The following is a 25,831-nucleotide window of genomic DNA, read 5'->3' on the forward strand; positions in this document are numbered from 1 at the left end:
ATTCTGCCATGGCCAAGCTCTCTTCATTGTAGGCTGTTAGAGACCTCCATCTGTATCATTTATTATCCTTCATTTTTTTTTTGTCATAAAAAAATACAATCATGTGTGCTTACGGACTGTATCCCTTGCAGACTGTATTGATATATATTGATATATAATGTAGGAACCAGAATATTAATAACAGAAAGAAACAACCCTTTTGTGTGAATGAGGAAGGTTTTTTGGGTTGGTGCACTAATTGTAAGTGTATCTTCTGTTTTTTATGTTGATTTAATAATAACAAAAAAAAAAAAAAAAAAAAAAAAAAATATATATATATATATATATATTTATATATATATATATATATATATATATATATTTGTTTTATTTTATTTTTTTAATTTCTTGTGCAGCCGGGTACCAATCGATCCACGGCCCGGTGGTTGGGGACCACTGATGTAGAGCACGGCTGTCAAAGCCAAGACCCGGGGGCCAACATTAAATTGCAGTAGCTCGTTGCATTGGCGGTGGAGATTGAGAATCGCCTCATTGACTGGGAGAGAGAGAGATTCCGACGGCAAGGACTTCGCACCTCGACGTATAGTGGGCGTGGCCATGGAGCTCGTCAAACAACGTCCGCACCGAGACACGTTGTCGATGCCTTGCCGATATCACGGGAGGAGGAACCCATGCAGCTTGGAGGGAATCGTCTCTCTCAAGCAGAGAGAGATCGTCGCCTTCGTCTTCTGCTTTGTCTATATTGCGGAAAAGCTGAGCATCGCATCTACCACTGTCCTCATCGTCCTGCACGCCGTCGCACTCAAGCGTCACCTCGTATAAATGTACTTTCATTTTGTTTTATGTCCATGTTTTCTAGCTAGCAACGTTAGCTATGGTTATGGTGTTAGTTTCTTTCCAGGATTTGTTGCCACTATCTTAATAATTCCAGCAGGGGTCACTGTAGGCCCTCTTTTACTTCCTGTTGTGTTTCTTTCTGCAACTGCCTTCTGGACTTTGGATTTATGGCTCTTTTTTAACACTTTTTTTTATTTTCAGCAACAAAACAATTGCTTGTAGCTGTCATTAGATGAGGATCAGAATCATTTCAATGTACACAAACAAATCGTGTATTGGAGGACAATCATTACACAAACCTCCCTAATTGTTATAAAGCACACTGTTTATATTAAACATGCTTCACTGATTCGAGTATTTGGTGAGCGCCGTTTTGTCCTACTAATTTTGGTGGTCCTTGAACTTACCGTAGTTTGTTTAAGTGTATAACTTTCTCCGACTTTCTAGGACGTGTTTTATGCCAATTATTTTTCTGTCTCATTTTGTCCACCAAACTTTTAAGGTTGTGCATGAATGCACAAAGGTGAGTTTTGTTGATGTTATTGACTTGTGTGGAGTGCTAATCAGACATATTTGGTCACTGCATGACTGCAAGCTAATCGATGCTAACATGCTATTTAGGCTAGCTACATGTACATATTTAGGGATGTCCGATAATGGCTTTTTGCCGATATCCGATATTCCGATATTGTCCAACTCTTTAATTACCGATACCGATATATACAGTTGTGGAATTAACACACTATTATGCCTAATTTGGACAACCAGGTATGGTGAAGATAAGGTCATTTTTAAAAAAATTAATAAAATAAAATAAAATAAATAAATTTAAAATATTTTCTTGAATAAAAAAGAAAGTAAAACAATATAAAAACAGTTACATAGAAACTAGTAATTAATGAAAATTAGTCAAATTAACTATTAAAGGTTAGTACTATTAGTGGACCAGCAGCACGCACAATCATGTGTGCTTACGGACTGTATCCCTTGCAGACTGTATTGATATATATTGATATATAATGTAGGAACCACAATATTAATAACAGAAAGAAAAAACCCTTTTGTGTGAATGAGTGTAAATGGGTGAGGGAGGTTTTTTGGGTTGGGGCTCTAATTGTAAGTGTATATTATGTTTTTTATGTTGATTTATCCATCCATCCATTTTCTACCGCTTATTCCCTTTGGGGTCGCGGGGGCGCTGGAGCCTATCTCAGCTACAATCGGGCGGAAGGCGGGGTACACCCTGGACAAGTCGCCACGTTGATTTAATAAAAACAAAATAAAAAAAACAAACGCTAAAAAAACCGATACCGATAATTTTCGATATTACATTTTAAAGCATTTATAGGCCGAGAATATCGGCAGGCCGATATTATTGGACATCTCTATACATATTGCATCATTATGCCTCATTTGTAGCTATATTTGAGGTAATTTAGTTTCCTTTAAGTCCTCTTAATTCAGTTTATATCTCATGACACACTATATGTAATATGGCTTTTAATTTTTTGCGGCTCCAGACAGATTTGTTTTTGTATTTTTGGTCCAATATGGCTCCTTCAACATTTTGGGTTGCCGACCCCTGGTCTAAGGGAACACATACAAATAATGATTAGGATACATTTAGGCAATATAATATGCAATAATACAACAGGATATGTACAATATTATATATAATATAATATACTCTACAATGTGTTATAAAACAAATATACAAACAAATGTACATGGACTATTAAAGCAGTCCATAAGAGATGAATGGAGAATAAGCACTGTTGATTTAGACAGTGATTTAAACGTGGTCTGTGTCGCCCTCTAGTGGTAGGATAGGGTAACTACTGTGTAACAAGAAGTATTAACAGGGCGAAAGTTGAGCTGGCGAATTATGTCGTCAAGCAGAAACATTGTTGCAAACAAACACTCGTTTAAGGCTACATCTAACACATTATAGGCATTTTAGCATTAATAACCGTGCTATATTCGACCTATACTTACATTTTAGTCAGGAACGCACACAATGCTGTTTACACAAGAGCCCATATTACGCAGAAACGCTACAAACAGGAAATGACGTCTCAAACTAGATCGCCAAATTAAGAGCACAGGAAATCTAACATCTCAAAACTGCATCAGATTAAGATAAGACTAAAACACTTTCTGACAGTGTGCTTTCTCCAAGATATTCACCATATGAGTTCATTAAGGCACTTCAAACTCCTTGCCCTGCAGCTTGAATTCTGCTATGGCCAAGCTCTCTTCATTGTAGGCTGTTAGAGACCTCCCTCTGTATCATTTATTATCCTTCATTTTTTTTTTGTCATAAAAAAATACAATCATGTGTGCTTACGGACTGTATCCCTTGCAGACTGTATTGATATATAATGTAGGAACCACAATATTAATAACAGAAAGAAACAACCCTTTTGTGTGAATGAGTGTGAATGGGGGAGGGAGGTTTTTTGTGTTGGTGCACTAATTGTAAGTGTATCTTTTGTTTTTTTATGTTGATTTAATAATAAAAGCATATATATGTAACTGCTGTGTACCCGTCCCGCCAAGAACCCACACACAGGCTGGATTGGGTGATGTGGTTCTTTACTGGTAGCTGCAATGGGTGATCAGAACGCACATACACACAATATGTGGTTAACACCTCTGCTGATTTCGATGTCATTAGCAGAGTACAGGAAGTCTGCTCAAGTACATAACATTTTCATATTTTTACAATTACATGAAATGCAATTACAGATGTGACTTAATACAATGGTTTTTAACAGTATACTTTTTTCGTGTGTGATCGTATAGTGGTTTTAACTTGCTTTTATCTTTACTGGTATTACAATTAATTCAATAAAACATATTTTTAACTTGGTTTTTAACCAACATCATCCTTTTTTAAATATTTATGAAATAGAAAATAAAAAAAATACAAAATACAATACATGACACAAATAACTAAATGGACCTTTTGCACCCTCTGGTGGTGACTAGCGAATATGACAGACCACGTTGTTCGCATGTTAAAATGGCGAACAATACACATTTAAATATGAACGTCTTGACACGTAAAACGCACATAGTGCAACAATTATTACCTGCAATGAGTGATCAGAACGCACATACACACAATATGTGGTTAACACCTCTGCTGATTTCGATGTCTACAGGGGGAAAATAATATCGACTTCAGTGCAAAATAGTAATACATCTGACGTGAGCAACAACCAATTCAAAACGAAAATTCCACAACGTAGCATTTCAACTGCTATTAAATAACTGTGTATCTTACAATAAATCTCACGTTAGCTTTAGTGTAATATATAATATTTTGCAGAGCAATATCAGAACGTGGCTTACCATCAGCAGAGTACAGGAAGTCTACTAAGAGCTTCCGGCTATGGTTATTGTGATAGTTTCTTTCCTGGATTTGTTGCCACTATCTTAATAATTCCAGCAGGGGTCACTGTAGGCCCTCTTTTACTTCCTGTTGTGTTTCTTTCTGCAACTGCCTTCTGGACTTTGGATTTATGGCTCTTTTTTAACCCTTTTTTTCTTTTCAGCAACAAAATAATTGCGTGTAGCTGTCATTAGATGAGGATCAGAATCATTTCAATGTACACAAACAAATAGTGTATTGGTAAGAATGACTCTAAAATATTGGAAATAATTGTATATGTATGTTTTTACTGTAAATCCTCCTTAAGGTGGTCACATATCCCCATGCTGTAACTGTGAAATCAATGTTTATTATTTTTACCCTGATTTAAAGAATTTAGCCGAATTGTAATAATATAGATACAAATACACTGAACAAGTAAGAATAAAATGTGTTTATATGTGCATGAACGTGTGAATAAAAGTTAGGACAGATTAAAAAGAAGGCAGAGATTAATTCATTGATTAATATACTAAGTCATTAATGTCTCACAGAGAATGGTTTTACAATGTCTATAACTTTATTTTTGTATGAAAAATATGTTTTCATTGTTTTTGAAGGGCTGAATAAAGTCTTGTCAATATCAAAATCGCAATTTTTTTTAGATGACATTTTTCTCTGAGGTTATATTTATCTTCATTTTTGTGAAGAATTATTGTACCTTTTTGCTTAGTTTTCTTTGTACATCATTTTGACTGTTTGAAAAAGCACCAAATCATTAAATTAAACATTTTATATTCAAATGGAGTGTTTGAATGTTCTCTATATCCAATATTATGTAAAAAAAAAAAAAAAAAAAAAAAAAAAAAGGGCCAATGTGGGAACCTGGAAAAAAACAAAACAGATTTGAATCTGAAAAAGATGCGAAACTTGGAAAAATTCAATGAAACTGTAAAAAATACAAAATAAATATGATTAAAAACGATTTTAAAGGGTAAAACCAATTAAAACAGTAAACAGAAATCAATGTTTTAAAAACACAGAGGACAACAGAGGACCACACAACTCACGTAGTGTTAAAAGCCAGAGAATAAAAGTGGGTCTTAAGACGAGACTTAAAACAGTCCACTGTGGGAGCAGTTTGAACATGGAGGGGCAGAGTGTTCCAGAGCTTAGGGCCGACCACAGAGAAGGCCCTGTCTCCCCTGGTTTTAAGTCTGGTCTTGGGCACCACGAGCTGCAGCTGGCTCTCGGACCTCAGAGCGCGCGCAGGAGTGTAAATGTGGATGAGGTCCGAGATATAGTGAGGTGCCAGTCCATGTAAAGCAGGGGTGTCCAAACTTTTTCCACTGAGGGCCGCACACTGAAAAATCAAAGCAAGCGGGGGCCATTTATTTTAAAAACCAATACAATATATGTATAAAAAATATACATTTAGGCCTCCACTCGGGCTTGATCCTGGGGACCCCAAAGGGTTTTTCTCAAAAAAATATTAAAAATGTGTCATTATTCAGTATTATTATTTGTATTATTATTCAAGTATTAAATCTCTAGATCAACATTAGGTCTATCTGTCAATATAAAGTTTTTAAAGATTTAAGTTGTATGCTCTTTTTGTCAAAGAAAACCATGTTTTTTTTATGGAAAAAAACACAAAATATGCAATATTTTCACCCAATACAATTTTTAAGTGGAATATTTGAGATTATATAATAATTGGAGCCTTAAAAAGGTCAATAACACCATTGATTTTAATTCATTATTATTATTTGAGCAATGACACTTAAAAACAAATCACACTAAAATGATTGGGGATCCAAAAGGGTCCTACTCATTAAAGTGTTACAAAATAAATTATACATTTTTTTTACTGTTTACATTTAACACAATAGTCTCAAGATCAACTTCAGATCTATCCGTCAATTATAAGTTTTATTGTTGTTTATGTTTTTTGTTTGTTCGTTTTAGGCCCTTCTTTTAAAAAAAAACAGCTCAGTTTTTTATATGGCAAACACAAAATATGCAACATTTGCCCCAAAAAATATCTCAAAGTGGAATATTTAATGTGATGTAATTGGAGCCTTGAATAGGTCAATAATTCATAATGACATTGATTTTGATTCACTATTATTTTTTAAAGAAAGAAACAGCCTGCATGGCAGCTTTGTGTTATTAGAGTAAACATTGCAACATGTTCTTGTTACATTTCACCTGTTTGCTCTTTTATACCACTTTTTATGTTTTTCATTTTTTTCAACCGTATTTTTAAAATGTGCCGTGGGGCCGTTAAAAAAATGACATGCGGGCCGCAAATGGCCCCCGGCCCGCACTTTGGACAAGCTTTAAAAACAAACAGCAAGGATTTAAAATCAATTCTAAGATGAACAGGGATCCAGTGCACACTCTGAAGAATTGGGGTTATATGCTGGCCTTTCCTGGGCCCTGTTAAAAGAGCCTGGACACAAGTAAAGCAGCAGGACCTGACCAAATTATACCTTTTCTCTTCAGATTGGCTGCACATTTTGTTGCTGAGCCTCTCTCATGTAGTTTTCAATGAATGAATGAATGTATTTATTCCGGCAGACAGACATATATAGCAACACTTCATCACTCTTTGTAGTTTGACGGTGAATCCACTAATATAAATAACTACAGAGCGATTTCTAAATTGTGTTAAAGTTGTAAGAGTTAGTGAGAAGTGCTTTCTGATGACTTCACAGCCCTGAAACACTATCCCCTATTTGTTCCCACTACCGCACCTTAAGTTGGAGTCCTTCATCTCGTTATATGCAAATATAATGACAATAAAGTCCATTCTATTCTATTCTTTTCTTTGATTCAATGAATAAGTTGGTGAGCAGTAGAAAAACAGCCGATGAGGAAGTTTTGGCGGCAAACTTGTCACACCTGTTGTGCTTGTCAGGTCAGGTGATTTCCCAGAAAAGCCACGCAGGCATTTACCTGACGTGGCCACAAGGGGCGCTTGTAGAAGACTTCTTGTCAGTTGACTGCTGCCACTTTTCAGCAATAGCGCCACCAGGGGGTGCACTGCAAAAACTGACATCTAAGTAAGATGGAATATCTCAAATAAGGGTGATATTTGCTTATTTTCTGTCTGATAAGATCATTCTTCTCACTAAGCAGATTTTATGTGTTTTACTTGTTTTAAGTGTTTTGGTCCTAAATGATCTCAGTAAGATATTACAGCTTGTTGCTGAGATTTGATGACCTATATTGAGTAAAACATGCTTGAAACTAGAATATCAAGTGTTGCAAAGCTGTGTCATCAACACTCACAAGTATAAAACTACTTTTTTAAAGTAATCATTTCTTATTTCAAGCATGAAATAAAAAAATCATGACTTTGACACAATTGTGTCTCATAATTAAAACAGATGACAGCCAAATGGACTTTGCTGTTTTATTTTCAATGAAACAATAGAAAACACGTACTCATATAGTAGTACAGTTGGCACAGTACAGTAAACTGACAGTTAATATTCAAACATTTCACATTTCTAACAATTTTGAACTGAAATAGTTCATGCACATTCAGATAAATTCTTCAAAATGACAATTAAAAACATTTTGGCCAGTTGTTATTGCTGTTGATGAAAAGTAAGATGCAGGCTATCATTATTTGTGTCAATGTGGACTTCCTCACGCTGCAAGTGTTTACTGGTCAGACAACACAATGAAATGAAAATAATGTCAAAGAAGAGGGGAACTGATGACTCCATGTTAGTTGGTAGAGTAAAAGACAAGCTGAAAAAAAAGATGACTATGTCTAGAGTGTAGGCAGTGCTGTTAAGGTTCTCTGTGTGTGAATACGTAGAGAATGCGGAAACTTTGAGGCATGATGCAGCTGACTTGTTGATGAACTAGTTTGAGAAGAATGTTTTTGTTTTCTTCATAAGTGGACTGTACTTGTCACTTTTGTAAATATTGACTATTGTGTGTGAAGTCCTACTAAAGGTGAACATTCAGTTGAAGAATTAGGCCATCTAGTTAAGATAAATGGGTTGAAAAATGTGGATCAAGGATACTTTATTGAATTGATTTCACTTTCATATTTGAGATTGTCACCTTATTGTGGTTAAGAGCTACCAGCAGGAGCTTAGTCTTCAGGTGGCACACCCAAGTTGCACAGGTGTGACAAAGTACAATCCTCTTCTCCAGGATGGAGTTGGACTCACAGGGCCTGATTTGTTAAAGGTTTGCGTGTACTAAAACAGGTGAAAACCTGATGGCACACGCAGAGCTGATCTACTAAACCTGTGCAAAGTGGATGGCGTCTCTTAAGTGAGCAGAATATGCAAAATAATATGCAGAATATATGCTGATCATTAAAACAGCCACGATACTGGGAGAAAATGCCAATATAATGATTTATCACGCCCAATATGATTTATCAACACTCATCGCTGTGGTGCCAGCACTATTTAGCTTTTATTTAGTAAGTGTGCACACTGACACTTCCACACACGGCTGCAGGATCAGTGCTTGTGCTCCACACACACACATTTGACACATATCCTCTTTTCAGCAACATCATTTTATAGCTGCTGAACGACTTAAGGGGCTAATTTAAAAAAAATTGATTGATACATTTTTGTAGGCTTTATTATTTTTTAATGTTCTTTTTTTCAATATACAAACCCCAAAAGCAGTGAAGTTGTCTCGTTGTGTAAATGGTAAATAAAAAGAGAATACAACAAATCCTTTTCACGTATATTCAATTGAATAGACTGCAAAGACAAGATAAACGTTCAAACTGGAAAACTGTATTTTTTTGCAATTATTAGCTCATTTGGAATTTGATGCCTGCAACATGTTTAAAAAAAGCCGGCACAAGTGGTAAAAAAGAGTGAGAAAGTTGAGGAATGCTCATCAAAGACTTATTTGGAACATCCCACAGGTGAACAGGCTAATTGGGAACAGGTGGGTGCCATGATTGGGTATAAAAGCAGCATCCATGAAATGTTCAGTCATTCACAAACAAGTACGGGGCAAGGGTCACCACTTTGTGAACAATTGCTTAAGAACAATATTTCTCAACCAGCTATTGCAAGGAATTTAGGGATTTCACCATCTACGGTCTGTAATATCATCAAAATGTTCAGAGAATCTGGGGAAATCGCTGCACGTAAGCAGCAAGGCTGAAAACCAACATTGAATCCCCGTGACCTTCGATCCCTCAGGTGGTACTGCATCAAAAAGCCACATCAGTGTGTAAAGGATATCACCACATGGGCTCAGGAACACTTCAAAAAACCACTGTCAGTAACTACAGTTGGTCGCTACATCTGTAAGTGCAAGTTAAAACTCTATAATGCAAAGCAAAAGCCATCTATCAACAACACCCAGAAACACCGCCTGCTTCGCTGGGCCCGGGCTCATCTAAGATGGACTGATGCAAAGTCTAAAAGTGTTCTGTTGTCTGACGAGTCCACATTTCAAATTGTTTTTGAAAACTGTGGGCGTTGTGTCCTCCGGAACAAAGAGGAAAAGAACCATTCGGATTGTTCTAGGTGCAAAGTTCAAAAGCCAGCATGTGTGATGATATGGGGGTGTATTAGTGCCCAAGGCATGGGTAACTTACACATCTGTGAAGGCACCATTAATGCTGAAAGGTACATACAAGTTTTTGAGCAACACATGTTGCCATCCAAGCAACGTTATCATGGACGCCCCTGCTTATTTCAGCAAGACAATGCCAAGCCACGTGTTACAACAGTGTGGCTTCATAGTAAAAGAGTGCGGGTACTAGACTGGCCTGCCTGTAGTCCAGACCTGTCTCCCATTGAAAATCTATTTGAAAGTCTATTCAATTGAATATAAGTTGAACAGGATTTGCAAATTATTGTATTCTGTTTTTATTTAGGAATTACACAATGTGACAACTTCACTGGTTTGGGGTTTTGGATATTAGTTATGAAATGTTGTTCCTAGATTACATACATGCTAATAAAAAAAACTCTGCAATGATGTATTTTACAAACAAAAAGTTACACACTTTATCCCATGCTTGTGCAACAGCACACATCTCATTGTGAAAAATGTGAATGTTTGAAGGGGAACAAAATGTGATCTCTGAAAGGGTTACATGTCTCACATTCTACGCAGTAGGACACCCACCCAGACATACCACATACAGAATCACAATCAGAATGACTTTAATAATCCCTGAGGGGAAATACAGATTTTCAGCACAATCCCATTGAAGAGCAGACAAACATTACAGGGAGACAGAACAGGATCACTGATGGGTCTGCCAACTTCCGGCGCCTCTTAAAAAAAGGTGAGAAACAGGTTAAAGCTGGGGGGTGAGGAAAAAAAAAATCAGTGTAAACCTGGGCCCCTGGAGAGGGGGTCCAGACTGAGGCCAATGGGGGAAAAAACTCATAGCCATAGCACCCATAAGCATGTGTGTAAGAGGGAAACATCAAAGACCACAAAGGACATTAAAGACATTAAAAGAGCAGAGCTGATGCAACCAGCCACTTCTACACACAGCCTCAAAAGTAAAACAACAACAACAAAAAACAAACATATACACTCTGTGGTGTTCTACACATCGTCTGCTGGGGTGGGCGGAGCATGGCCAGAGACAGGAGCAGACCCAACAAAGCAACCAAGAGAGCCGACTCCACCCTCGGCCGCCCACTAACTCTCGGCCAGTGTCCTGGTCTGCATGGATGAGCGAGGATACGTCCAAGGAGACCGAGGTGTCCGATACCTGCTCATTCAGCCAAGACACTGTGAAGTTTGTCCTTCCCGGCGCTCAGCACCAGCTCCGCAGCCATGTCTCTTCATCCACATCTCCTCCAGTCTCTCCAAACGGACTCTGGTGTGGCAGAGAGCCAGCAGCTGGTCTCCATGGCCAAAAGGCTCCCGGGAGGCAGATCCAGGAGTTCACAAAAAAGCACCGCAGAAGTCATGAAAGTGCCACCCCTTGTCACACAGCCCCAAAAGGCAAAAACAAGCCCACATGAAAAGAAGAGGGACACATCCGGAACACAAAAGGATGACACAAGAGCACAGAGCTCCTGCCACCAGCAGCCACTACAGCGGCGCCATCTTGTACAGCTCATGAAAACAAGATATTTTTCATATCATTTATATTAGAAAATATTATAATAAAAATGACTGCCGTTAATTGATTATTATAATTCAACATTTGACTTGTTTTGTGTGGTTTGTAACATTAAAAACTTTTTTTTGAGAATAGTGAGAGAGTTAAACTAGTGAAACAATGAGTCTACTTGTTCCAGTGACGTGCAGTCACTAGAGGCAGGTGAGGCGGGGCCTCACCTGCCATCATGGAAAGAAAAAAAATGTAAAAAGAAAAAAAAAAATTAAATTGTTATATGTATCCAGTGATTATACTATAATGTTATTTTCCATTTAACTTCACCAGTTTTAGATTATTTTTATTCAAAATCGCTGAATTTTCACATTTGCCGTTCAAATACTGAGAAGAGACGGTGCGGTGAACAGCAGCCAGTTGAGGCACGTCACTCAGTGCCTCAACATCAATCAATCAATCAATGTTTATTTATATAGCCCTAAATCACAAGTGTCTCAAAGGGCTGCGCAAGCCACAACGACATCCTCGGTACAAAGCCCACATAAGGGCAAGGAAAAACTCACCCCAGTGGGACGTCGATGTGAATGACTATGAGAAACCTTGGAGAGGACCGCATATGTGGGTAACCCCCCCCCCCCTCTCTAGGGGGATTCCGGACTCGGCTAACTGCTGGCCTGCTGTGCAGTGAGACTGTATTGCTATATGACCTATATTATACATTTCCATAGTTTAGTTAGCTGAGGTATATAATGTACAGTGTATTTTGTCAACAACTGTATGTGTGTAACGTATTTCTTGTGCTGAGCGATCATAAAACGGCTGCAAAAGACGAACTGGCTGAGGCTCGCAGTAATCCCGCCTCCTGCACCCCCGCCGTAGAATTGTTATATCAACTAAAGCCCACACTTAAACTTTCCACGTGCAAGATTGAATCTATTTAAAAAAGTTATTTCATAAGAAGCCAAAAAGTGCAAAAACAATAATGTTCATGTTGGAGGAGTTGTGAATGACTGCAGGGCCACAACATTAGGTACACCTGCAGACTGCAGGTGTACCTAATTCACAACTCCTCCAACACGAACATTATTGTTTTTGCACTTTTTGGCTTCTTATTAAATAACTTTTGTAACCTATTTTTATGGGCTTTCCTCTTTGTGATGTTAAGTTCCTGTTATGCGCTGTTATACAGTATATGCCTTGAGCTCTTATTTTGAAGGCGCTAAGAGCGGAAGTGATGACACGTTGGAGTGGAGCGGAGGTTTTTGAAAGAAGGTAAATAAAGTGGTCCTCGTGTACACTGGAGCCTCCGTGTTTGATACCCCCAAACAATGTTCCCTCTATTTTTCCATATGCGTGGACCTACTCAGTGGCCTAGTGGTTAGAGTGTCCGCCCTGAGATGGGTAGGTTGTGAGTTCAAACCCCGGCCGAGTCATACCAAAGACTATAAAAATGGGAGCCATTACCTCCCTGCTTGGCACTCAGTATCAAGGGCTGGAATTGGGGGTTAAATCACCAAAAATGATTCCCGAGCGCGGCACCGCTGCTGCTCACTGCTCCCCTCACCTCCCAGGGGCTGAACAAACATTTGATGGGTCAAATGCATAGGACAATTTCACCACACCTAGTGTGTGACAATCATTGGTACTTTAACTTAGATGTGCACACTGAGGCCACACCAGGAACACACCTGTCCCAAACCTGACTAAATACCAAGTTCAATGTTTTATTATTATAATCAAATGACAGAAGTCATTTCCATGGGATTAATTTCTAAAATAAGTGTTTTGGCCCACTTACAATGACAGTAACACAACATATTGTTGTTCATGAGCTGTGTACTAGTGTTGTATGTCTGGGTGGGGGTCCTGCTTTGGAAATAATTTGTACCCCTTTCCGATATCGCATTTAGTTCCCACTAAAACATTCACATGTTGCACAATGAGATGTAAACATCATGTGTACATTCCTGTAACTTTCTGTTTGTAAAATATATCTTTATTAGTATTTCTTTAATATAATAACATCATTTCATGATTAATAGTTATACATTAAGATTAAATTAAGAATTATTTATTCATTTTCACTAAAGAAGGGTTCGGTGAATGCGCAACTGGTGGGGTTCAGTACCTCTAACAAGGTTAAGAACCACTGCTCTGGAGCCTACGTTAGCTGTCACCTGACTGTGCTACACTCTGGACAAGTCACTAGTTCATTACAAAAAACAGTCGCCAGTTGATTGTAGAGCAAGGATGCGACTGTGCATGTGTGTTACACACAATTGTATTGTGACACATTCAACTTCTACTCAGTAAGAAACATTGTTCTTAATAATTACTGAATCATGACCTTAGTTACCTTATCATGATGTGTTTCATGTGCTCTTGTAAAATGTGTCATTGAATAATAATACAGCATTTACATAATAATACTCTGACTTGTTAAGTGTTCATCGTGAAAGAAAATGAAACAAATTGTGTGCATGACGCCAGGCACTGTCAAGAAGAGTAAAAAAGACAAAGATTGAAGGTGGCAATGAATGGGGTAGAGGGGCCCACAAAGATACTCTTTCAGAGGGACCACAATTCCCAGCAAGGGCCTTGACAAGCAATATTAAATAGATGATAAGTAACTATGATATCAATAAATGTAACAATGTTATATAGCAAAGTAAAAGTTGTGTTTCTTATCTAAGTAAATGTAACTGGTTACTACTCACCTATGTGGATAAGTGTGCTCACTTTTGACAGCTACGACAAAATAAAAGTCAAAACATAATAAAAATGATTTATTTGTCACAAGAAACCATCTTTATCTTTCGTGACGGTCGCTGCGTTTAGAAACAAGCATGCAGTCAATGTTTGGCTTCACCGTGTCTAATTTCACTTTCACTTTCTTTGATATTGTGCCAGCAGAAGCGTCTGCCTCACACTTTTCCCCCACGTTCAGCACTTTGGCCACAGCCAGTCAATGGCATGAATGCTTTCTGCTGACTTTTTACTCAGGATGAAACTTCCTGATGCAACCCTGGCCGGGAATCCAACCCATGCGAGGCCGAAGCGTGTCCCGTTACCCCACCAGGGACGCCTCACGCTTGGGAGACATAATGGAGGAAATAAAAAGAAGTAGCGACTTTATGTCTATCAATCATTATTTGTATTGATGCTTTCTTGAGAGGACTACAATACCATCACTGATTGGATGTCATTACTTTCAACTCTAAATCTCACCTTCATTCCTCTTTCTTTCTTTTCTTTCCAAGTTTGGCGGCAAACTTGACACACCTTTTGTTTGTCAAGTCACGTGATTTCCCAGAAAAGCCACACACGCATTTACCTGACGTGGCCACAAGGGGCGCTCTCTAGTGAGTCCAGTAGAAGACTTCTTGTTAGTTGACTGCTGCCACTTTTCTCTTCACAATAGCGTTTGGTCTTCCCTAGTAACAGTGACGCGGAATGGAATGCTGACTCCTCATTGGCTCAGGTGGAGCATTATTAAAAGAGCCTCGACATTTCCTGCTTCATTTGTCCTGTTTGCGAGTCAAGCGAGTGTTCGTCACTTTTGTCTTTCTCTGCGGGATTAAAAGTGACAAACATCTTTTTGTTTCGTGCTGACATCATGAACTTGTTTTTATTCTTTCTTCTGGTCGTGCAAATGCACAGCGTGACGCCTGGTAAGTCCTTTTTATAACTTTATAAATGATTATTCATCAATCCTCTTTGTGCCTTCACTTATTTGACTTCTGAGAGTTTCTATTACTTATTAATTATATTCATTCTTATATTATTCAAGCTCTTTATTACTTCATCCTGGTTCTTTTTAAACATATTTTATTGTTTTCCTTTTTTCTTTATCACTCAACAAAATATTCAAAGTGTTCCAAGAAAGTTCTAGAAGCAGAGAAATCCGTTATTTGTTTTCGCTTCAGTTTTTCTTGTTGAAAGACTTATTTTTCCAAGGCTTGTAAGAAGGAACACTGACTTCCTGAAATCTTCAACCACGGAAGTGTCAGAAAGTAATCAAGTGTAGTAACATCATCCCGCCACAAGGTGTCAGTAAGAGTCGACATCAAATGGGCAGAACAGCTTGTGTTCATATTCAGCCTCCATTGGAGAAAAGATATGTTTATTTTCAAAATGTTCAAAGTGTCAACAGATGTCCAATAATAAAATATATTATTCATGTGTTGTACTTGTCATAGAACACCATGTGAGTCTTGACTGTGATATCTAGCAGTGTTTGATGTTGACTTTAAGACCCCACTGAAGACTGAATGAGCTCAAATATTCACAGTGCAAGATTGTTGAACATGAAACTAAATAATAAAAAGTCATCTTGTTGTTGTGTTCTTCTTTCAGTGATTCACACGCTGCAGTATTTCGAAACTGCGTCCTCTCAAGTTCCAAACTTCCCAGAGTTTGTGAGTGTTGGTTATGTTGATGGAGTTGAGATTAGTTACTATGACAGCAACATCAGGAAAGCAGAATCCAAACAGGACTGGATGAACAAAATCACAGCAGAGGATCCAAAATACTGGCAGAGAGTAACAGAGATCAATGTTGGTAATGAGTTAATTACCAAACACAACCTTGAAGTTCTTAAGAAGCTTTTCAACCAAACTGGAGGTTTGTTTATGTTGAACTTTCTACTACTTCAATATATTTGATGTACTCTTGTTATACTGTAGTAAAACACACATTACTGCACTGATATACCTTGCCTCTGTCCATCCCATAATAACCTACACAAATACTGTGTGTGTGTGTGTGTGTGTGTGTGTGTGTGTGTGTGTGTATGTGTGTGTGTGTGTGTGTTTGTGTTTGTGTGTGTGTTTGTGTGTGTGTGTTTGTGTGTGTGTGTGTGTTTGTGTGTGTTTGTGTATGTGTGTGTGTGTGTTTGTGTTTGTGTGTGTGTGTTTGTGTTTGTGTGTGTGTTTGTGTGTGTGTGTTTGTGTGTGTGTGTGTTTGTGTGTGTGTTTGTGTGTGTGTGTTTGTGTGTATTTGTGTGTGTGTGTGTGTGTGTGTGTGTGTGTGTGTGTGTGTGTGTGTGTGTGTGTGTGTGTGTGTGTGTGTGTGTGTGTGTGTGTGCGTGTGTGTGTGTGTGACTGCTTTACAACACTTTGTGTGTCTCAGGTGTTCACATTGTCCAGAGGATGTCAGGATGTGAATGGAATGATGAGACTGATGAGGTTAAAGGTTGGCAGCAGGAAGGTTATGATGGAGAAGATTTCATATCGTTGGACATGAAGACATGGACATATACTGCAGCAAAACCACAAGCTTTCCCTGACAAACTCAAGTGGGACCAGAACATATTTATACTAGACCACCAGAAGTATTATTACACTGAGGAATGTCCTTCTTACTTGAAGAAGTATGTGAAGAATGGGAAGAAGGTCCTAATGAGAACAGGTAGAAGCACACCTTGTACTTTCACCTTTTAACATGTTAGCACTCCCCCTATAGGAACATTACTGACATTACACTCTGTCTCTTTATACTCTTTTCTCTTTCTCTCACCTTCTCTCCATCTTTACCTCCATCCACACCTTCTCTCCAACTTTACCTCCATCCACACCTTCTCTCCATCTTTACCTCCATCCACACCTTCTCTCCATCTTTACCTCCATCCACACCTTCTCTCCATCTTTACCTCCATCCACACCTTCTCTCCATCTTTACCTCCATCCACACCTTCTCTCCATCTTTACCTCCATCCACACCTTCTCTCTATCTGAACCTCCGTTCTCATCTTCTCTCCATCTTTACCTCCATTCACACCGTCTCTCCCTCTTTACCTCCATCCACACCGTCTCTCCATCTTTACCTCCATCCACACCTTCTCTCTATCTTAACCTCCGTTCTCATCTTCTCTCCATCTTTACCTCCATCCACACCGTCTCTCCATCTTTACCTCCATCCACACCTTCTCTCCATCTTTACCTCCATCCACACCTTCTCTCTATCTTAACCTCCGTTCTCATCTTCTCTCCATCTTTACCTCCATTCACACCTTCTCTCCCTCTTTACCTCCATCCACACCGTCTCTCCATCTTTACCTCCATCCACACCTTCTCTCCATCTTTACCTCATCCACAACTTCTCTCCATCTTTACCTCCATCCACACCTTCTCTCCATCTTTACTTCCATCCACACCTTCTCTCCATCTTTACCTCCATCCACACCTTTTCTTCATCTTTACCTCCATCCACACCTTCTCTCCATCTCTACCTCCATCCACACCTTCTCTCCATCTTTACCTCCATCCACATCTTCTCTCCATCTTTACCTCCATCCACACCTTCTCTCCATCTTTACTTCCACCCACACCTTCTCTCCATCTTTACCTCCATCAACCCCTCCTCTCCATCTTTACCTCCATCCACATCTTCTCTCCATCTTTACTTCCATCCACCCCTCTTCTCCATCTTTACCTCCATGCACACCTTCTCTCCATCTTAACCTCCGTTCTCATCGTCTCTCCATCTTTACCTCCATCCACACCTTCTCTCCCACTTTACCTCCATCCACACCTTCTCTCCATCTTTACCTCCATCCACTCCTTCTCTCCATCTTTACCTCCATCCACACCTTCTCTCCATCTTTACCTCCATCCACCCCTCCTCTCCATCTTTACCTCCAACCACATCTTCTCTCCATCTTTACCTCCATCCACACCTTCTCTCCATCTTTACCTCCATCCACACCTTCTCTCCATCTTTACCTCAATCCACACCTTCTCTCCATCTTTACTTCCATCCACACCTTCTCTCCATCTTTACCTCTATCCACACCTTCTCTCCATCTTTACCTCCATCCACACCTTTTCTTCATCTCTACCTCCATCCACACCTTCTCTCCATCTTTACCTCCATCCACATCTTCTCTCCATCTTTACCTCCATCCACACCTTCTCTCCATCTTTACTTCCACCCACACCTTCTCTCCATCTTTACCTCCATCAACCCCTCCTCTCCATCTTTACCTCCATCCACATCTTCTCTCCATCTTTACTTCCATCCACACCTTCTCTCCATCTTTACCTCCATCCACACCTTCTCTCCATCTTAACCTCCGTTCTCATCGTCTCTCCATCTTTACCTCCATCCACACCTTCTCTCCCACTTTACCTCCATCCACACCTTCTCTCCATCTATACTTCCATCCACACCTTCTCTCCATCTTTACCTCTATCCACACCTTCTCTCCATCTTTACCTCCATCCACACCTTCTCTCTATCTTAACCTCCGTTCTCATCTTCTCTCCATATTTACCTCCATCCACACCGTCTCTCCATCTTTACCTCCATCCACACCTTCTCTCCATATTTACCTCCATCCGCACCTTCTCTCCATCTTTACCTCCATCCACACCTTCTCTCTATCTTAACCTCCGTTCTCATCTTCTCTCCATCTTTACCTCCATCCACACCGTCTCTCCCTCTTTACCTCCATCCACACCGTCTCTCCATCTTTACCTCCATCCACACCTTCTCTCCATCTTTACCTCCATCCACAACTTCTCTCCATCTTTACCTCCATCCACACCTTCTCTCCATCTTTACCTCCACCCACACCTTCTCTTCATCTTTACCTCCATCCACACCTTCTCTCCATCTTTACCTCCATCCACATCTTCTCTCCATCTTTACCTCCATCCACACCTTCTCTCCATCTTTACCTCCATCCACACCTTCTCTCCATCTTTACCTCCATCCACACCTTCTCTCCATCTTTACCTCCATCCACACCTTCTCTCCATCTTTACCTCCATCCACCCCTCCTCTCCATCTTTACCTCCATCCACACCTTTTCTCCATCTTTACCTCCATCCACACCTTCTCTCCATCTTTACCTCCATCCACATCTTCTCTCCATCTATACCTCCATCCACACCTTCTCTTCATCTTTACCTCCATCCACACCTTCTCTCCATCTTTATCTCCATCCACACCTTCTCTTCATCTTTACCTCCATCCACACCTTATCTTCATCTTTACCTCCATCCACACCTTCTCTCTATCTTAACCTCCGTTCTCATCTTCTCTCCATCTTTACCTCCATTCACACCTTCTCTCCATCTTTACCTCCATTCACACCTTCTCTCCATCTTTACCTCCATCCACACCTTCTCTCCATCTTTACCTCCATCCACACCTTCTCTCCATCTTTACCTCCATCCACTCCTTCTCTCCATATTTACCTCCATCCACATCTTCTCTCCATCTTTACCTCCATCCACACCTTCTCTTCATCTTTACCTCCATCCACACCTTCTCTCCATCTTTATCTCCATCCACACCTTCTCTTCATCTTTACCTCCATCCACACCTTATCTTCATCTTTACCTCCATCCACACCTTCTCTCCATCTTTATCTCCATCCACACCTTCTCTTCATCTTTACCTCCATCCACACCTTCTCTTCATCTTTACCTCCATCCACACCTTATCTTCATCTTTACCTCCATCCACACCTTCCCTCTATCTTTACTTCCTTCCACACCTTCTCTCCATCTTTACCTCCATCCACATCTTCTCTCCATCTTTACCTCCATCCACACCTTCTCTTCATCTTTACATCCATCCACACCTTCTCTCCATCTTTACCTCCATCCACACCTTCTCCCTATCTTTACCTCCATTCACACCTTCTCTTCATCTTTACGTGCATCTACACCTTCTCTCCATCTTTACCTCCATCCACACATTCTCTCCATCTTTACCTCCATCCACACCTTCTCTCCATCTTTACCTCCATCCACACCTTCTCTCCATCTTTACCTCCATCCACATCTTCTCTCGATCTTTACCTCCATCCACACCTTCTCTCCATCTTTACCTCCATCCACACCTTCTTTCCCTCTTTACCTCCATCCACACCTTCTCTCCATCTTTACCTCCATCCACACCTTCTCTCCATCTTTACCTCCATCCACACCGTCTCTCCATCTTTACCTCCATCCACACCTTCTCTCCATCTTTACCTCCATCCACACCTTTTCCCCATCTTTACCTCCATCCACACCTTCTCCCCATCTTTACCTCCATCCACACCTTCTCTCCATCTTTACTTCCATCCACACCTTCTCGCCATCTTTACCTCCATCCACACCTTCTCTCCATCTTTACCTCCATCCACACCTTCTCTCCATCTTTATTTCCATCCACGCCTTCTCTCCATCTTTACCTCCATCCACGCCTTCTCTCCATCTTTACCTCCATTCACACCTTCTCTCCATCTTTACCTCCATTCACACCTTCTCTCCATCCACACCTTCTCTCCATCTTTACCTCCATCCACACCTTCTCTCCATCTTTACCTCCATCCACTCCTTCTCTCCATATTTACCTCCATCCACATCTTCTCTCCATCTTTACCTCCATCCACACCTTCTCTTCATCTTTACCTCCATCCACACCTTCTCTCCATCTTTACCTCCATCCACACCTTCTCTCCATCTTTACCTCCATCCACACCTTCTCCCCACATTGTCTTCTGTTCACACGTGACATCACTTCCTGTGCAGAGCTTCCAGAGGTGTTCCTCCTCCAGAAGACGCCATCCTCTCCAGTCACCTGCATGGCGACAGGTTTCTACCCCGACTTAGCCGACCTGTTTTGGAGGAAAGACGGCGAGCAGATCTTCGAGGACGTGGAGCACGGAGAGCTGCTCCCCAACCACGACGGAACCTTCCAGATGTCGGTGGAGCTGAAAGTGGAGGTGACGGCCGAGGTGGAGGGCAAGTACGAATGTGTGTTCCAGCTGTCTGGCGTCAAGGAGGACCTGGTCACCAAGCTGGAGAGAAGAAGCATCCTGAGCAACGCAAGCCATGAAGGTGAGAAAGACACATTTAGTTGGAGATGTTTCCCATCACAAGTCCACCTGTCACCATTATTGATCCATGTCACCATGACAACGCTTGACGTCTGCATGCAAAGTAGTCATGAAGGTTTCCTCTTCATGCTTTGTCACTCCACTTGTGCTTTTTTGCTCTCCACAGACAACTGGAGCGTCGCCCTCGCTGCCACGGCGGCGGTCGTCGCTGTGGCGGCCGTCCTGGCGGCCATCATCATCGTCATGGTCAGGCGTCACAGAAACAGACAAGGTGAGGGACACCAATGTCGTCCGTCTTCTTCTTCTTCTTCTTCTTCTTCTTCTCGGTCCAGGCCGTGAGTTGATGCTTTCATCCGGGCTGCATGTTTTAGTTGCCTTCCAGCCAAACACTCAAAGATCCACAGAGACAGAGCGCACACTCTCACATAGAAAGACGTGAGGAAAAAGTCAATTTCACCTTGTTTCACTTTCATTTCAGCCCAGTACGATCCAGCTCGTAAGTAAAACATCTTTTCTTTGAGCCGCAAGAAACAAAGCCGTGGTGAAGCGTCACTCACATGGAGGTCTGATGTGGACCTTTGTTACAAGTTTAGCCTGAAAATCCCAACTTGAGCTGACTCCTTCACAATAAAAGACCCTCCTGTGAGCACACGCAATACAAAGTGTGGCATATCTCACGTTTGTCATGAGTCCTCATGATGAGGATCAGCCAAATGAGACCTCAAGTGTGCTGACTCATCAAGAAGGTATCCTAGTCAGGAAGTAGAAGAGCAGCACTCTGCTTCTTCATGTTTCCAAGTCACACCTCAAAGATCTGATGTGAGTGACGAGGCACCTTCTGGATGTTCTTCCTTCACCGTTTACGTTTGTCCCGCAGCTCAAGAAGGTGGCGGCTGAAGGCTGAGTAAGTCTGCACCTCCAAATGTTCTTGTGTGAAGATGATGTTCAACTTGCTTCTGTTGGGAATGTGCTGAGTCATCTTCTTCCTCCAGGATGCTTTGTGCACTGGAACACAGAGAGATGTCTCCATCGCTGAGGGACGTCATGGAGATGTGCTTTGTTCTTCATCCCACTGCTCCTCACGCTATTCCATCTATTCTTCTTTGGCCGTTAAAATACTTTCAACATCAAACGTTGGTGGCTAGAAAATCATTCGGGGCTCACGTTTCATGGCCTTGACATCATGACGAGGATTTCTTCTTTCTTTGAATGGCCGCTGCTTATGATCAATATCACATTGTGTCACATCTCTGTCAATAAATCCGTTTGTCCTCCACTCGCCTCGCACTGCTTTCTTGGCGACCAGGAAGGCTCTCGCTCATAACAAGGGTAGAAATAGCTCATTTTTATTTATCTTGTATTTTTTCATTCAACACTTAAATCCCTAGATCAGTTTCAGGTTTATCTGTCCATATCATATTCTTTTTTTTTAATATTTTATGCCCTTTTTTGTCAAAACCCTGTTTTGTTATGGCAAAACCACTAAATAATAATGTTTACTAAACGTAATTGCAATCTTAAATAGGTCAATAATTCATAACATCATTGATTTTAATTCATTATTTTTTGAACAATGACAATCAAAAAATACCTTAAAAATGTATTTATTTTTTTACTTTCAACACTTAAGTCTCTCGATAAACTTCAGATCCATCCCTCGTTTCCGTGACGACCTGTCACATCAGGTGTCACATGGTATGTTTGCGTTTGTGTTTATCTCTGAGTCAGCGCTATTATTTTGGTCCCACTTCCTGTTTGTCTCCCTGAGCGCTTTTCCCTCCTCACCTGTCGCTGATTGGCAGCCTGGCCACACCTGGTCATGGGGTGAGGGTGATGGGTCAAATGCAGAAGATAATCTCACCACACCTAGTGTGTGTGAGACAATCATTGCTACTTTAACTTGAACTAACCAGCTGGCTTCTATTTATGCCTGCCTCGCCCTCCAGTCAGGGCTCAAGGATTGTTTTGTTAAAGGTTACTCTGGTTTGCTGTATGCTGCTTATGCTTCTGTGCACTTCCCGGCTGCACCTCCTTGTGCTGCATGTGGGAATTAAAAGACTCTCACCTGTACGTCGTCCTCCTGTCTCCTGCATCTTGGGGTCACAACTAGAGCAGCCATGCGAGTACGTGACAGCTTCTTCATTTTTTATTTGTTTTTGCCCTTTTAGTCAAAAACCTTTTGTTTTTAAGGCAAACACAAAATATCCAATATTTTCCCGGAAAAATATTTTGAAGTCAAATGTTTTAAGTGACGTACACTGTAAAAACTCTTTCAGTGGTATTGTCCTTTTTACTTTATTTTTAAAAGTATATTTATTCCAATAAATCAATTTATTTATATATATAAAAGTGTGAATATTTTCGTAACTTATTTTTTATGTGATAAAATTAATTTCATTGGACTTCCAACATAAATTGATTTAGCAAAACTCAGTTCTAAGGTTTATATCAGACCTAAAACGGCAGGACCCGCCCACGGAGGCGAAGAAGTGGAGAGAGGAGAAGGAAGGACGACGGGTGACGTGTTAACGAAGGCGGAAGTAAAACAAGGAGTGGTGGCTAACGAGTGAGCGTATCTAAATCTCCTTGGCGGTTGTGCATAAGCTGTATTGTGACTGGATCGAGATGGAAGGGGATAGTGACGGGATTTATGAGGAAAGTATGGACGTGGATAGGACTAGAGGGGAGAGAGGAAAGAAGGGGAGTGGAGGGCATGAAGGAAAATCGAGTGCTAAAAGAGTACACGAAGAAGATGAAGAAGTAGAAAAGAGGAAAAAGACCATGGAAGATAATTACAGGATCATATATACATTTAAATCAGGTCAAGACATGAATGATATAAGTTTGATGACACTGGTTAAGGGGTTAAAGAAGGACATTGGAGAGGTGGAGATAGCGAAGGTGCTCAGGGACGGACGACTTTTGATTAAATGCAAAAATGGAGAGCAAAAGAACAAAGCAATGCGGTTTCAAAAACTGTGCAATAAGATAATAAAGGAAAAAATGGAAGTGGGGGAACGAAAGGGGGCAAGAGGAGTAGTGACAGGAATCCCAAGGGGTGAAAATTTAGAAGAATTGAAAAGACAAATAAAAGGGGGTACTGTCAAGATGATGACAAGAATGATGGCATTTAGAAATGGAGAAAAGACGGAGAGCGAATCTGTATTAGTACAGTTTGTCGAGGAAGTTCTACCGCAAAGAATTATGATTGGGTTTTTAAGCTTTTACGTTAGAGCTTACGTCCCACCCCCAGTACGCTGTTTCAAGTGCCAACGCTATGGGCACATAGCCAGTGTGTGCCATGCTAAGTTGAGATGTGGAAGGTGTGGAGGAGAGCATGAATATGGACAATGTGGAGACAATATACTGGTCAAGTGTTGTAACTGTGGCGGGAATCACACAGCAGCGTATGGAGGATGTGTCATTAGGAAACAGGCAACAGAAGTACAGCAAATCAGAGTAGAAAGAAATATTACATACGCAGAGGCAGTTAAAGTAAGAAATAAAGAAAGTGTAGAACAAGATAGAAGTGAGAATAGATCAGAACAAGACAGATGTGACAATAGTTCAAGTAATAAAAAACAAGAGGCAGCAAATACAGGACTTTCCATGGACAAGCTAGTTGTGTTCCTGGCATATGTAATAAACTGCACAGAACAGGCAAGAAATAAAACTGAGAAGATCAAAATAATTGTCAAAGCAGCAGCAAAGTTCTTAAATTTAAAAGAACTATCTTGGGAACAGGTACAAGGTGAACTACAGAGAGTAGACGAGACCGAGTCATGTTACCACAATCCAACGCCATGTTAATTGTTCAGTGGAATGCCAGAAGCTTAATAGCAAACGGACAGGAACTAAAGGGTTATATTAATAATATGAAAAATAAACCACATATACTATGTATTCAAGAAACCTGGCTGAAGCCAAAATTGAGCTTTATAATAAAAGGATACATAACAATACGTAAAGATAGGAATGATGGGCAAGGAGGAGGATGTGCCATATTTATTAAAGAAGACATGCAATATACAATATTAAAAGAAAAACAAGAACTAGAAATAGTAGGGGTAGAAGTATGGAATAATAAAGAAAGATACAAAGTGCTAAACTTCTATAATCCGTGCAAGAAATTACAAAATCATCAACTAGAAACAATAGTCGAGCACTGGAGTGGCAATATCATTTGGTGTGGTGACTTTAATGCACATAGCACAATGTGGGGTGAAAGGGATGACTGGAATGGGGAAACATTGGAAGCATTTTTGGAGGAAAAAGAACTGGTGTGTGTGAATGATGGATCGGGAACAAGGTTAGATGTAGTTACGGGTAAAGAAACAGCAATAGATTTAACAATAGTGTCACAAGGGTTAGCAGGAAAGGTAGAGTGGGAAGTAAATAAAGACAGCACTATAGGAAGTGATCACTACCCAATATTCATTCACATAAACATAAATCAAAGGACAGAAAGCACTAAAATAGAAGGAAGATGGAAGTATAATCACGGTGACTGGGGACAATATAGGGAAAGTACCGACATGACATTAAAGGAAGTGGATATAAATCAAGATATTGAACAACTGAATACAGATATTACAAAGTGCATAATGGAAGCAGCCAAAAAGAGTATACCAAGGAGTAGTATAGGGAAAAGAAGGAAGATAGTGCCGTGGTGGACACAAGCGTGCACAGACGC

The 25,831-nt window shown here is 40.3% G+C and overlaps 1 protein-coding gene across 1 annotated transcript; it reads left to right on the forward strand.

Annotated features, from left to right (window-relative positions):
* Positions 1-597: 597 nt before the first annotated feature.
* Positions 598-22,042, forward strand: LOC133623590 (major histocompatibility complex class I-related gene protein-like). The gene is made up of 6 exons (XM_072913592.1): positions 598-808; positions 15,660-15,926; positions 16,410-16,678; positions 20,836-21,139; positions 21,305-21,378; positions 22,016-22,042. Exons 1-6 carry the CDS (start codon positions 598-600, stop codon positions 22,040-22,042), a joined length of 1,152 nt encoding a protein of 383 aa, XP_072769693.1.
* The last annotated feature ends 3,789 nt before the right edge of the window (positions 22,043-25,831 follow it).

Source organism: Nerophis lumbriciformis, linkage group LG07 (assembly GCF_033978685.3).
Source record: "Nerophis lumbriciformis linkage group LG07, RoL_Nlum_v2.1, whole genome shotgun sequence".
NCBI classification, from domain to species: Eukaryota; Metazoa; Chordata; class Actinopteri; order Syngnathiformes; family Syngnathidae; genus Nerophis; species Nerophis lumbriciformis.